At 46.8% G+C, this 14,894-nt stretch overlaps 1 protein-coding gene across 2 annotated transcripts in view; it reads left to right on the top strand.

Annotated features, from left to right (window-relative positions):
- The first annotated feature begins 421 nt into the window (after positions 1-421).
- The window catches only part of GRIA1 (glutamate ionotropic receptor AMPA type subunit 1), a 109,347-nt gene continuing 94,874 nt past the window's right edge, over positions 422-14,894 (top strand). For both annotated transcript variants that reach the window (XM_010719161.3, XM_010719162.3), the window contains exons 1-2: positions 422-745; positions 2,794-2,931. In XM_010719161.3, the coding sequence (XP_010717463.2) occupies positions 664-745; positions 2,794-2,931 (220 nt within the window). In that variant the 5' untranslated portion in view covers positions 422-663. The remainder of the gene's footprint in view (positions 746-2,793; positions 2,932-14,894) is intronic.

The raw sequence follows: 14,894 nt of genomic DNA, 5'->3' as shown, positions 1-14,894 counted from the left end.
GGCGATTTGTTTTTTCCTGCTTCAGGATCTCTGGTTGTTGCTCTGAAATCCTCCCTTCCAAGGCACATTTGCAGGTTGTATCCCTTTTTATTATCCTATAGATCCATTCACCTCCTGGACCCAGGGGTGAAAGCCCAGGCTGGGAAGTGCTGGATGAAAGCAGAGGAGTAGAAGCCCTTTCTCTAGAGGAGTTTGCCACCTACTGATTCCCAGGTTCCCGTTAGCTCCTGTCAGGAGAAATGGAGGGGCCGTATGGGGGGAGCCAGGAACTTGGGGGTAGGTGGGGATTGCCCTTAAAGACCTCAACCAGGGCCTTGGGAAAGAGCCGGCTCAGGGGGAGCCCAGCTGTTGAGCTCCGACTCATCGGAGACGGCAAAGGAGCGCGGTGGCAGCGCATGGTGTGCATGCGTGCGTGTGTGTGTGTGACGGGGGAGGGATGTGGATGAGGAGCGGGCTCTCTTTCTTTCTCACAGGGCTCAGTTAATCCTGCAATCAGGCGCTGGTAAGCAGCAGTCTCAGCGCTGGATTCCGAGAGAAGGAGACGCGCGATTCAGAAGGCGCAGCAGAGGGGAGGCGAGAGTGGCAGCTAAAGAGAGCAGAGCGGGGGAAAAATCAAATCTATGCTCGGAACTGGGCTTCTTTTTCGCCAATGCAAAAGGGAATATGCAGCACATTTTTGCCTTCTTCTGCACCAGTTTCCTAGGGGTGGTGTTAGGGGCCAATTTCCCCAACAATATCCAGATAGGTGAGTGTGGAGCTCGGGGCCGGTTGGGAGTGATGTTCCCCGGCAAGAAGTGGGGTGGAGTGGGGCCGTGGGGAAGCGCTGACCCGTCAGTCTGCTTGCAAAGGGGAAAATGTGCGTGTGTGTGTGAGAGATGTGGGGAGCAGCGTGTGCTGGATCTTCGTCTTGATGCGAGCTCTGCGAGAGCAGAGATGTATTAATTTTTCTTTGGGGGAGGGAAGGATTGAGAATAAATGCTTCTACACACCAGCACAGAGGGAGAAAAGTGCCTCTGAAATGGAGGAAGCGTGAAAAAAAAAAGATTATTCGTTTCTTGCTTTGTGAAATATCTGGGCTGCCATTGTACGTTGCTGCATTTGCAACATCAGCGGTTGCATTATACATTTCTGTGAGGATGCTCTCATCTGTGGGTAACTGGGACGAGAGGTAACAAACAGGCGCTCTCTGTTGTTGTTGCTAAAGAATAAGGGCAGAGCTATTGGAGGAAGATTTTGCGCTGGAGTCTCTTTTCATTTCATGCTACTTGCTTCCCCTGTGTGCCAGCGCTGCCTGTTTGATTCCTTTTTCCCTTCCTGCAACTTCTCAGCGCTCCTCTCCCTCCCAGCCCCGGTTTATTATTACTCTCCCATTGATCTTTGTTGACGATGATTTGTAACCCAAATTCCCTTCCCTTGCATGCCGGTTTCCTTTTGCACCTCCCTTCTCCTTACAATGCCAATCAACCGCTAATCCACCAAGTTCAGTCAACTCCTGCTTTAGCCTCGCTGCACAATCGCTGCTTTTATTGCTGTTGATGCTGCATCCCTGCCTTCCTCCCTTCCTGCCTCCCTGATACCCCAAATACACGCAGCATCCCAGATTCTCTCCCTTCCAGCAAACACAGATGATAGCCTAACTCGGCTACTAGCATCCAATTCCTCTGACACCCATGATTAGGCAGGAGAAGGGGGGCATGCGGAGGAGTGGGGGATATTCGTGCGCAAATAGCCCGTTCCACGCACCTAGGAGATGCCGTCCATACAGAAGATGAGCGAGCAAGCAGGTCTCCGCATATTTGCTTCTTCCCAAAGCCACCTGCCCTGGGGGATGTGGGGGGAGGAAATTGATGCTCCCTGCTTCTCTATTTTAATTCAGTCTGCTTTTCAAGTGCTTTGTTTCCCTCCCTCTATCATGCAAATAGCAGTACTCCCTGTAAACGCGTGTAGATGGCAAGGCGGTCCGAATGTATCAGCATCCTTCTGGAGGCTGCGAAGGGATCTGCTGCAAGCCAAGTTTCCTTCTGGGGGAGCAGCGGGAAACTTTTCCCAGGGCTGGGTTATCCCGGGTCCGTTCGGGAAGATGAGCTCTGGGCTGGGTCTAGCCTGGTCCCGGTTTCCGTCTAATTTATGTTGTCCCGTGGTTCTGGGCTCTTTTGCACTTCTGTTTGAATGGATATTTCTCAGGATCAGGCTTTCCATTTCCTGCCCAGTCTGAGTTTGGCCTCTGTCACCTGTTAAATGTAGGGGTTTTCCATGCTTCACACTTGCAGCATCAGCAGCAGGTGCGTACCGTGAGCCCTGCTTGCTCCAGCTCTTACAGATCTGTCCCCGTGTGCCCAGTGTGGGGCCTGGCTTGGCAGGGCTGTCCTGCGCCCCTCAGGGAGCAAGCCTGGACAGCAAGATTCAAATTGGGCCTCACTGTGAGTGGAGCAAGAGGAAGGAATACTCGATTCTTCTTTTACAGCACTGGCAGTGCTTCCGTTTCTATTCCTTAAAGTTACGGGAGGGGTGAGGAGGTGGGAAGCCAAACCCTGAGCTTCAGCCCGACCCTGGAGGCTTCTGGGCTCAGGGAGCATCAGGGCTCCTGTATGTTGTGCGGGCACTGCATAATGGGGAGGTTTTCTGCTCCAAGCCTGCCTGCAGCAGGCACGGACCCCTTGGGTCGGGTGTGCTGGAGGATTTGGGGCTGCAGTGGCATCTCTGGAGACCCCTCTGCAGGAATATTTCAGACCAAAAGGGCTGCTAATACAGGTGTGCTTAAGACCTTTCTTCTTGTTTTGTTTTTCTCCCCAGGGGGGTTATTTCCTAATCAACAATCCCAGGAACATGCGGCTTTTAGGTTTGCGCTGTCTCAGCTCACGGAACCCCCTAAGCTCCTTCCTCAGATCGACATTGTGAACATTAGCGACAGCTTTGAGATGACGTACACCTGTAAGTAGCGGTGTTTGCCAGCCTTTCACTTACTTTGCTTTTTCATTTACTCCTGACTGTTCATGTTTGTACGTGAAACAGGGAGCATCTTGCTAAAAATGTGCAATTCTCCCTCAGGGTCCAAGTAAGAAAACCCCAAATGCACAGGATTTCTGAATGGTTTTGGGATGTGTTAGGATTGAGGTTGAGGGTAACACTGCAGTTATTTGGCGTGCCTTGCATTTTCTTTCAGTGCTTCCCAAACAGTACAGAAACCTCCACAATTCATTTCCTTGTGTTTCTCTAACCTCTGCCCGATTCCTCGCTGAGGTTTCATTCCCATCTTCCCTATAGTTGTGCTGTACAACAAAGTTACCCCTTCCCACCCACGGGATGCACCAAAGTGTCTGTTTAGTGTGAACCACTTCCTCTTCAGTCCCAGTTTAGCCATCTGTCCTTGCAATTTAATAAAGGCTGAGCAGAAAACCACACTTGATGCAAGTGGAGTCCAGATCTACTATAAGAGGAGTGCCCACAGAGACAGAGAGCTGAGTTCCATTTTCAAGTACCAGTGAAATTCCTTCCCTTCGTAGAGTCTGTCGGATTGATACTGGCTCACGTCTGTGGGAGCCTTTAGATTCACTGATTCCTCTTTGCGGATCGCTCGTGGAGAGTGGGATGGATGTGGACAAAAGCTGTTGTCTGAGCTAAGAAATACACAGAAAGATGAATTTGCTTTTCTGCAGAGAGCATCCAAGAATGTAGAGAAGGAGAATTTATAAGGCTATAAAGAAAAATAAGTTGATTTTTTTTCTTGTTGGAGGATTTACAAATACAAGATTGTAGGAACTTCTTGGCCAGTAAGGCACAGAAGAGAGAAGCAATAATTTGGCTCTGCTTTCACTGGGCTATCTAATGACATATCTAAAGATTTTCGATTCTGCTTAGTATCCCTTTATTTGCTATCTACAAGATTTCCATCAAGAAAGAGCAGCTCAGTCCAATGGCAATTCCTTGGCAGAAGAACTAGAAAAATAGGGAAAAATAAAAGGCCATATCTATCAAGGGAAAATGTCACCCACCTGGGGTAGAGTTGCTGACTGTGGCCGGGGATGAGCTATTTCAGTGCTGATAGCAGGAAGAAAGCAGACACTGCAAGAATATCACTAGAATAAATTCTCTATCTGCGTGTAGTTGTCCCTCCCTCTCTGTGCCTGCCTGAAATGATTTTGTTTACAGCATAAGAAATGATAGCAAGGCCACGATACCAGTTCTGCTTAAAATGTCTGTCATTAGTACCACGGGGGTGGAGGTGGTCTCACAAAAGCTGAATGGAAGCAAGACAGCCTCCCAAAGGATGTTATATTTGAGCTCTATGTAGGGCACATTGTCCTAGATCAGACCAGCAAAGCTCTCTGCACAGTCCAACTTCACTTGTCCTCGTTTTTCTTTTTTTTTTTTTTTTTCTTTTTTTAATTAAAAACTTCCCAAGTCCTTCAAGACTGTGGAAAGCAGCATTTGTTTTGTAAGCACAAAAGGTGTGTGTCCATGCACTCTTGGGGTAAACAAAACAAATGCAGGACATATTGAGAGATACTCTGCTGCTAAAACTTTTGCCAGGAATTATCTCTTTCCTCATCTTCCAGCAATTTCCCTCCCCAGTTGCCAAGACTGGAGATCAGCAGGAAGATCTGTTTATTTACAGTGAATAAAACCCTGCCCACACAGAGGTCCTTACCATCTGAGAGAGGGCTGGCCATGCTGCCAGTTAAAATACCAGTTTTTGTTCCCATGGAGATAGAGAACACAGCATTTCTCTGCCGTCGGAATCCCCTCTTTCCCTGATGGCTTTGGTTGAGTGTGTTTGGACCCTGCAGATAGAGTGCTGCCCCTATGGGAGCTCCAGCAGGAAGGACACCTGGTAAGGTCCCAACCCTGTGGCACGTCCTGCCTTCCCATAGGAGCCATCCCTGTGTGCTAAACACAGTCCTTATGGCAAGTGCCTGAAGCAATATAGGGAATATATAAAGAATTCAGCGATGATGGCAGAAGCAAAAGGCTTGTTGGGCAGCTTGTGGGGCAGCGACGAAGTGGCAGGACGAAGTACAGAAAAATGACAGCACTTTGTCTAAGGAGATCATATGCAAACTGTATCTCGGTATCAACTGTGACACTGTCTACCTCTGCCTGACACAGATCTGCTTGCTTGTTAGGCTGGGTGAGCTTTGGTGTGACAGGGAGGGAATTTGCAGTATGAGATGCTTCCCATCTGCTCACAGGTGACAGTAATAGGGAAACGTTAACGATGTGCGAGTGATGATCATAAATTGGTAACAGCAATACCCACAGAAGTGATATATCTGTGCAGTGTCAGGAGGATGCTGTTGTTGCTGTGCTATTGCTGTGACAGCCCAACCACTTCCAGTTTTCTGATGCTTCCAGTTGTGGTCGTCTTGTTATTACACAGAGATTGTGAATGCCTCCTCTTGGGTTGGAGTCAACCTGAGGTTTCTGCGGTCCCTGTGCACAACACATCAGCAAATTATGATTTTAATGGTAAATATTAAGAAAACAGAGAAGTAGTAGATACAACATGTGGTGACCTCATATTTCAAATGTGGTTGATGCTAATGTTATTAGCTCTGAGACATGGGCACGTTTCAATAGCTGGAATATCTTCCTGAATTCACCTCTGTCCCACAGAATATATGGCAAGGAGCAGGCTCTGCGTTTGCAACTCGGCTTAAGGTGTGGCTTAGTGGTCTGACATGCAATGAGTACAAACAACTGCTGCTATGAGCATTCTTAACCAAAGACATTGTGTCATTTCTTTGAAGGCTACCACAATTGCTTAGGAAGAAGGTGAACTTAAGGCCCTTTCTTTGGCAGAAGTATATAGCAATGCTAGCTGTCTTTCAAGAGGAAAATGATGGGGTGGTGTGACTGAAGGGTTTGCACAGTGATGTAACAGAGCAAAACCATTCTGATCAGCTTTAAAGATGCGTTCTCAGATTTTAACTTCAGCATTTGTGGAAAAGTGTGCTATGACCTCAGCAGGTCTCCAGCAAACCGTCTTGCTTGGCTGCTCAGGGCAGCCCCAGTGCAACAGGAGATATGCTGCAGGTCGGAGCTGAGAGGAGAGGGATGCTCTGTGCTGGCTTCTGTGAGGTCTGTGGTGGACAGCAGCACCATATGCTCTTGGCAACAAGGGAGTACAGTGCTATTGAGTGGAGATATGCAGCACTGGAAGTTTTCTTTTATTGTTTGTCTCAGCCTCCATTCATGCACGTGTAATGTACATCCCATTCTGTGCACAGTGCAGCTCCCTGGGGGATACAACTTGTTTCAGCCTCAGCTCCTTGGCTTGATTTAGTTTGTGATGCAGAAACTGTGCTTTCAGCCTTTGGCAGCGGTTCTTGGGCGAGCACAGTCAGCGATGCTCATTCCAGGTGGGTCACTAACCTGGTAAATCCGTCCCTGCAACACTCATGCCACTTTGCAGTGATGAGCCGCTACTGAAACCCCCTGTTCTGCAATGAGCCCTGTCGATTTGCTGGGGCACTGATCAGCTTTTGTGCACACCAGGTGCTGGGCTGCTGAGATGGGATGTTCAGGAGTTGCACACCCAAAGCACAGAGGTCTGCAAAGGAGCATGGTAGGATTTTTCAGCTGCATGAAAACTTGCGAAGTGACTATTGCATTAATTATCCCTCTCCCTTCTTGTGTTCATAGCTGTAAGCAGTGTGAGGTCTTCATGCTGAGGAAGGTCTGTGGGTGCTGCGAGCATGTCAACAGTTGAATCCATTCTGTGTACTAGAAAATGGATGTGCAGATGGGAGCCTGTTCATATTTTAAGAAAGAAAGCCTCCAAGCAGCAATTACAAAGGGATTTGCAATGATCACTTGCTCTGTTCTAACGTTCTTATCAATAGCAGCAAGCTTAGATCCAGATCAGCTACGAAATGAAGTATTTATTTTTGTTCTTCTTCTTGGGCACTTACATATATAGATACAGTATTTCTGGAGATTGCTTTTTATCTCCTAAATTACCTCTCAGAGACGGGGAGGAATAGGCAAACATTTGAATGTTCTCAAATGAGGAACTAAATTTGGCTTAATTAAACAATTATTGCATGTTTAATTTAAAGGAATCTACTTGTTGACAAACATACGGTGGCCGCTATTTCTTGGAAAGGTATTGCTGTAATTATTCCAGCAGTAATCAATTAAAATGCTATTTTTATAATTAAACTTCCGCAATCTAAGTAAGCCCAGCCCCGTAATAGCGTGTAATTGATGTGGTGTTGGCATTTATTTTTGCAATATCAGAAATCTCATGCAAATGCTTTGGGATTTTTTTCCCCTGTAGATCCCAGTATGACTACTTAAAGTGAGCAAAGCCAACAGAAACCTGGATTTAGTGATCAGACGCAATCTGATTGATATAAAATAGGCACTACATAGGAATATATCTCCATAGATTTTGCTATGGAAAAAGGTCTGATGTGGGCTGATGAATCAGCGCATTGATTCGCAGTAGATCAAACTGAGGTTAAGGGTGCTCAACTGCTGGCAGGGATGGGCTGTAGCTCTCCGTTAATTGCATGTTTGTCTGGTGAGATGCTCCCACCCTCTGCCGTAAGATCCAGCCACAACAAGGGTGCTGATAGGCTTGTCTGCCAAGCGTGAAATCCACGAGGTGTGGAGGGGGGCAGCCAAAGAGTGAGTGGGTCCTGAGCCTGCTCCGATGGGCTCTGGGTGCTCAGCAGTGGCAACCACCTCTGAGGAAGGTGGGAAATCATCCCATGTGCTCTTCTCAATGTTTAAAACATGAGCACCAAGCCATTTCCTCATGCCTGGCTGCCAGGGCAGGGAGGCTGTCTGTCTGCTTTCACAGATCTGGGCACAGAAAGACTTGGGTGAACGTGGGCTGAGATTGTGTGTAGGGGTGCTGGTGGCAATCCTCTGTCATTTGGCAAAGGCAGCCCTGCTGAGGGACTGGCAGGGCATGGCAAGAACAGGTTTCCCCCATTCTGGTATGCCCACTTCTCACCCATGGCAATGGGGACACTTATTCTTTGCACAACTTTTTTATGTATTAATTTTTTTTTTTATCCTGGGCTGCAGGAGTGGTGCCTGGGGAGAGAAGCTGATGTCACATAATTAGGAAGAATAGTGGGAATTTCACACTTGCAAATCTATCTACTCATCTGCAGAGAATCCAAATATTCATTGTTGACAAGCAAACAAGAGTGAAGAAGGAAAATTTGTGCTCAGCAGCAGGCAAAGAAGGGATTTTAGAAGCAGCAAGCAGCAGAGGCTAAACATGCTCAGTGTGTGACAGCCACAGCTTCCTTTCACAGCTTATCCTTTCTTCTTTAAAATAAAGCACATTCATGCAATAGGGGCAGTATTAAGCTGCAGACACATGGGCTTAATTTTTTGGCTCTTAAATAGAGAGGTGAGAGTAGAAACCTTTGTGTGGCTTTAAGGAAGGCAGGATAGGGAAGCGCACTGTTCCCTTTCAAAACTCCAGTGGAAATTTTAGCTATACACATTTACATTTTCTCTTAATAGGGTTAGGGCTCCAAAGGCGTTAGCTCTTTGCCAGTAGGAATGGAAACCATCCCAGTTAGCTTCGGTAGCACATAGAGCTCTGAGCAAACACAAAACCAACATGCTCCTTAAAGATGCAATAAGTCGACGAGACTCTAATATTCTGCTGATCCAAATTCTCCAGGGTGTGGTGTTAACACAAGTCTGAAGACAAAGAAGCATTTATTTGAACTACGCTTCTTTAAAAAGGGATGAGTTTTACTTCTCTGCTTTCAGTTGTGGAGGATTGGAACAGGCTAACATTTTTCCCAGTGAGAAGTGCCATTTAGTACAGCACAGGCTGTCCTCTGGGGGCTGCAATGGCTCCTCGGGATGTCAGGGCTTTGGTAACATGAAGAAGAGCTGAACCCAACCACCAGCAACCCACTATCATCCCAGCAAATAATGTTGCAAAATAAAACAGGATGATTAACATAACAGCGTGCCATCCAGCAGAGGCTGTTCCCTGCTCACCTGCTGAACTGATCGCTCATTAGCTTCAGTAATGAGTCTCTAGTTGATTTTCTTCTGCTACCCCTTAGCAGCCAGACCCACTCATTCCCTCTGGGACATTCTTTAAAAAAAATAATAATAATGTATCTCAGTTGTTTCCCCTGCAAACCTCACCCTTGTCAGCATTCATCCGAAGTTGCAGCTTTATGAGGAGACGTGCTTCTGTATTGCAGCACTGATTGATCTCTTAAGAAAGGAGCAGTGAGAGCAATGAAGAGGCAAGTCGCAGCTACAAATTGCCCTATCTTGGCTTCTTCAAGAGGGTCTTTTCATTCTTTGATTCTATTTGTTTCTGACAGCATGGAGGAGTGCACAAGAAAACAACTGACATCTGAGAGTGAGGATGTAGCATTTGACTGATGGCAGGTTTCTTGTGTAAAGTGTATGTGTGCATCTCCATATGCTTTGAGAGTTTTGGCTTTGATTTAATAAGCAAGGTCCTGTAAGTGTGCTAATGCAGAGGAAGTGGGAGGGAGAGAAAAGCTTGAGCGCTGGGGGGTCTGAGGAGAGGCACAGGAACCACTATAGGTGATAGTGATGCAGCGTGGAGAAAGCTCGTGTAAAGGGAGGGCTATTTCTCCCCTCTCAAATACTGTGCTAGAAGTAAGCTTTGGTGAGCAAATGACATCAGTGCCTACACTGATTCAGATGTGGTTTTACTCCTGCTGGCCAGTATTCCCCAGCGTCTGAGCCTGTTGGCTTTTCTTCCACTCAGCACCCACACCCCACTGAACACAGTCCATGAGAAAGAGGACAGTGTTGCTATTCTGGCAGGTAAGCAGAAGCAAAAAAAAAAAAAAAAAAAATTGCCAGCAGATTTGGGACTGTGAGTGAGAGGATGTTAGCAAAGAGCACACAGGGACAGGGGATGGAGAAATGTTGGGTCAGGAGCAGTGCTTGGAGAGCTGCTGTGGGAAAGAGGATGGGCTCTGCAAGTATCTCTGGTCGTGTTGAGTTTTTGCTTCTCTCTTTTCAGCCTTTACCCAGAGCGTCCTTTATTGAATGATGAGCATATACCATTTACATGTGGCTTATTGCGTGACGCCACAAGGCGTGGTGACCATGTGCTGGTCCTGAGATAAAAGGTGCAGACATGTTGGTGCAGCACAGGATGAGGACAGGCCATGGGTGATGGAGTCACGATGGACAAGAAAGAGGGCAGTTTGGTGAGGGGAGAAAAAGTAGGGGATAAATTCTGAGGTGCAGACTGTGCTGAGGTGAATGCTAGATCAAAAGTGGCAGGGGGAGGCTTGGGGACAACCATCCCGGTAGTCCAGGAGCAGATTGAAAGTGCCGGGGTCCAGGTCAGCCAGGGATGTGGGGACAGATCTGGGCCACCAGCACAGTGCTGCAAAGGGCCAAATCAGCCCACGGAGCTGCAGCTGAGAACAAGGCCTGGCCTGCAGGGAATTCATGACAAATGCCTTTGTGCTGAAGGTGATTAATGCTTTTAATGAACTACCAAAGGAAGTTATAGGAAGGCAAACTGCATATGGCTGCAGGGCTGTTGCTGTTGCAAGCAAGGACGGGAGGCAAGCTGCGGCACAGCCTGCCTGTGCAGTGATGCCGTTTTCAGTTCACTGTCCCAGAAACACAGTCAGGCACAGCAGCTGTCCTCAGTCTGTCCTGAGCAAAGGCAGAAGTGAGTGCATTCCATAGATTTAATCAGAATTAATTTCTGGCATGCCCTAGTTCTGGGGCCCTTGTCTGCTTGGGTGGTTGTGGCTGCGCCAACCAAACCCTGCTGCCCGCGGCGCTGAGTTGTGGGGATGGCAATACGGGAGTCTTCAGTGTAAAAATGAAGGAAGAATTGTCACTTAACTTTTCTTTCCCCTGCAAAGCACAGGTGAAGTTCTGCTTTGTCTGTGTCTGTAGAGGGACAGAGGAAGAGAAGGAAAGAATGAACCCAAGCTTGACCAGCTGCTCCTGCCACATCGCTGCTCACGTCTTAGCAGCGTTCTTAAGCAGCAGGTCCCACATCCTTAAAGATTGAAGAAGGGAATTTGTCCCCTCTAAATTTTCTTTCTAAAGATTAGTTGCCCTCATCTAAGCTACTGAACAAGGTGACTTCTGTAATCAGCAGAGCCCTCCAGTGTATGATCCTTTTGAACAGTTTTAGACACCCATCTTAGCAGAGGAGGATTTACCCTCCAGAGGTGTGTGCTTATCTCCCTTGTCGATGCAGCAAGCCAAGATTACAGGCTCGGCTTAGGCAGCTTACCCTGAGACCTTGAGAGGTAAGTGAGAGGAATCCAACCCAAAATGTCTGCAGCTGTACCACATAAGTATTCAAAACTCAATGCATTTAATGCCTCACCAGTACCAAACATTTTCCAAGAAGCAACCTATAAAACACCACATGACAAGCAAGCAGTTTGTGGTTGTGCTATTCTGATGTTTCAGTAAAAACTGAAGAAAACATTTGTTTGTGGTTCATTGTTCATAGAAACTGCTCTTCTCAGCTTCCCCATCCGTATTCCAGTGCAGTACTGCAGCAGCAGTCCTTCAAGGGCAGGGTTCTGTTTCTGCCTGGGATGTGCTCCTATCTTCAGAACCTCTTCTATTTCTCACTTTTCGTGGGCTCACTGCAGCAGTGTTTGCAGTGCTCTAATGAAATTTTTTTGTGTGTGTTTGCTTTTGCTGTCTTGAAGCAGATCTTTTTCTCCCTCTTTCTGCCCATGCTCTCCTAGCTGCCATTGCCATTCCCTAGGAGTGGGATCAGGGGGATCCTGGAGACAGTATCATCAGGGGAGCAATGCCTTCAGGTGCTAACTGCAGCATTCTCCAAATAGCACCTGGGGATTTCACTGAGCAATCCCCACTGGTGCTAATGGGAAGAAGAGCACAGGTGAACCCCATGCAGCACTTTGGCTAGGTAGGGACAAACAATCTTGTGAGCTTTCTTGGGAAAAAAGAAGCATGAAAAAGAGAAGAAAAAAAAATATATTTCTGACTTTCTGACATAGCCTATGTTAATAGTTTTATTTAGCAACCATACGAACCAACTTGAATGTAGACCCCTGGACTAATATAGCTGAAAATCCCAGGGATGCTTTGAAACACACCCAGCTCTGGTCTGGAATTCTGGTGGTCAGCAGACAGCAATCCCAAATCAGTTTGATAGCAATGTGGCTTCAGGTGTCCTGATACAAACTTATTTCCAGAAGAAAGGTGAAAGTATGAATCCAAACCAGTAACATGTTCTTAGATCCGATCCCAGGGCAGTGTGGTTAACATCTGGAGCAGTGTTGGAGTGGCTGAGGGTGGAGGGAATTGGGGTTGGGATAGCTGAGGTGCAGCAACATCCCTTGGTGGGACTGTATGGCCTTCAGCAAAGATGCTCAGTGCTGTCTGCATGATCTGAGTGGGTGCACTGCTGCAGGATTAAGGGCGTTTGTAGGGTGGTTCGTGTCCAGAGCTGCAAGAGGTGCTGCAGAGGTGTAGTTTGTGGGGGTGAGATTTGCAATGTTTTTCTTGGCTATCCTTGCCTGCAGTCAATGCAGGGAATCGTTCACATTCGACAACAGCAAATTTACGTTAAAAAAAGGCTCCATCAAAAGGAAATCGCACTCGACAGTCCCTCTTTAGCCACGGGAGAGCAGCAGGAAGACAGGCTCATAGGCTGCCTCCTCTCCCTTGCTGTCTGCGTGTTCTTTGGTTTTGGCATTGCAAAAATGGGAAGCAGCTGTAAGCCCTTTGGATCGCAAATGGATCTGGGAGTCTGCTACCTCTGTTAACAACTCATTTATTATCACGGAGCAGACAGTTTCCTCTGAGCCAGCTCAATCTATCATTTCTTAAAGATGCTGTGTGAGACTGGAAGCATTTGCTGGCACCTGAAGGCCGGTAATGAGCCCATCTTTGGAAGGAAATCTTCCTCGCTGGGTTTTCTTCTTCTCAGCTTCAGTGGGAACAGTCTCTGGGTACCACAGCCCAGGGCTGGCAGGCAGCAGAGTGTGCTCCTAATGCCCTCTTTCCTCTGCGAAGTTCGGGAGCATCCCTGCTCTAAACATTTCTTAAGGGAAACGAGTGCTCTTTGCTTCTGTCTGCATGCAAAGTGCTTAAGAGTGAACTTAAGGAGGATATTCCAACTCCCCTGCACAAAACCTGCTCTCATCCCAGTCAAAACAACTCTACGAAAGGGCACTTCCCCATTATTTCACCTGATGCTCCCAACATCTGTGCAGATGCTGAGCAGTCTCATGTTAACTCTCCCAATCCAACCCTCTAAGAGAATTTGCTATAGAGAGCAGTGAGGTGATGAAAGTCAGTGCTAATTGTGCTCGTTACAGGAGTGTTTTTGGCTGCTGTTACATCCTGGCTGCTTAAAGTCTGGAGTTCCCAGCGTGCTTCAGAGAAATTCACTCTCAGGGTCAGCAGGGAAGGATGAGATGTGCTGGTGTGAGCAGTGTGCTGAGCTCAGGATGCGATGAAGGGGCACAGCGATGCTGCAGCTGGCTTTGTTGGTTCTCATGGTTAGCTGGCTCATGTGCATCAGCCTGTCTTCCTGTAATTTGCTCTCATGAATTATTCTAAGAGAAAATAGCAGTCTTATTAATTTTGCTTTGTTTATAATAATCTTATTGGTGAAGGGAAATAGAGTTGCATGTGCTCCGTTCAGCACTGTCAGTTTGGATTGCAGATCAGCCCTTTCCTACAGAAACTGCACTCGTTCCAAAGATCTGTTAGGTTCTGTAAAACCCGTTAGGTTTTATAGTCTGCAATCCCAACACTTCTATCTTTCTTTCCTTAGAATTTTTACCCTGTGACACTGCCTTCAACCCCAAATTTTGCTGCTTCTCCTTTTCCTGAAGTAGGATTTTCCTTGTGGTTGTTCTGCCTCCCCCTCTGCCTGTAACTGTTGTAATCCCAAAACTTAAGACACAGTAATAATTTCTCTTTTTTTTTTTTTTGCCTTCATTTATTGCATCTCCCTGTTAGGAGTTTTGTAAGCAGCGTTTCATCCTTTATTTGTGTGCCAAAGGTCTGGGACGTTGATTATTGGCTTAGGACTTTAAAATTGCTAAAATCAACATTTTTAAGGGCACTTAAATGCATGCTGATTCCTTGGTCATGCACACTGTTTTCTGGTTTGCTAGAGAAATCTCCTGCCAAGATCAAGTGACTGAGGAGTCACTTTCTGAAGCTCTAACAGTTTCTTTGTGGCACCTCTTTCCTCAAGAAGCGACAGGAAAAACTTGTGCAAGGGTATGCTGAGACATCAGTGGTAAAAAGAGAAGTATTGGATAATATGTCTTAAGGGGGAAAAAAAATAGGAGAATTGAGTTTTTTAGGCAAGTTGTAAAATCAGGGACAAATGATAAGTGGGAGCTGAAGGCTTGTTGCAAGTGCATTAGAGGCAGCCTCTAATGTGTTCTTTAAATCAACATTTGTTGCTGTTTGGCCCTACCTGCAGCTGTTAAAGCCTGCAGTGAAATGCTTCCTCCAATGGTGCACCCGATGGCTCTAACAATTAGTGCAGGCAGCAGCTTGGGTATGTCCAAAGTCTGAGTCCTTGAACAGTAGCACTTGATGTGCTGGGCTGTGTGGGCTTTTCTGCAAGGAATGAAAGATTAATCACTTTCCAGATGCCCTGAAATAAATGGAGACTTTGACTTCAAGCCCTGGGTGACCTACTTGTGCCTTTGAGACTTTGTCTGTGTCAACAACTTTCTTTTCTCTTGGGAGAAGTTGTCTCTTAAGGACTGCTTGATGCTCTAGCAGCTTGTTTGTTTGTTTGTTTTTAGTTTTTCCTACACAGGGAGAATGTGGAAAGAGCTGGCACTGATGAAGCATCAGGAAAAGCTATGTTGGGAATGTCTGAAGCTCCTCCATTTAGCTATAAAGACTGGGTGCTCAGAAAGGTAGATGTGATT

The sequence above is a fragment of the Meleagris gallopavo genome, chromosome 15 (genome assembly GCF_905368555.1).
Source record: "Meleagris gallopavo chromosome 15, MGAL_WU_HG_1.1, whole genome shotgun sequence".
Classification (NCBI taxonomy): domain Eukaryota; kingdom Metazoa; phylum Chordata; class Aves; order Galliformes; family Phasianidae; genus Meleagris; species Meleagris gallopavo.
This window is presented reverse-complemented; position numbering and strand designations above follow the sequence as displayed.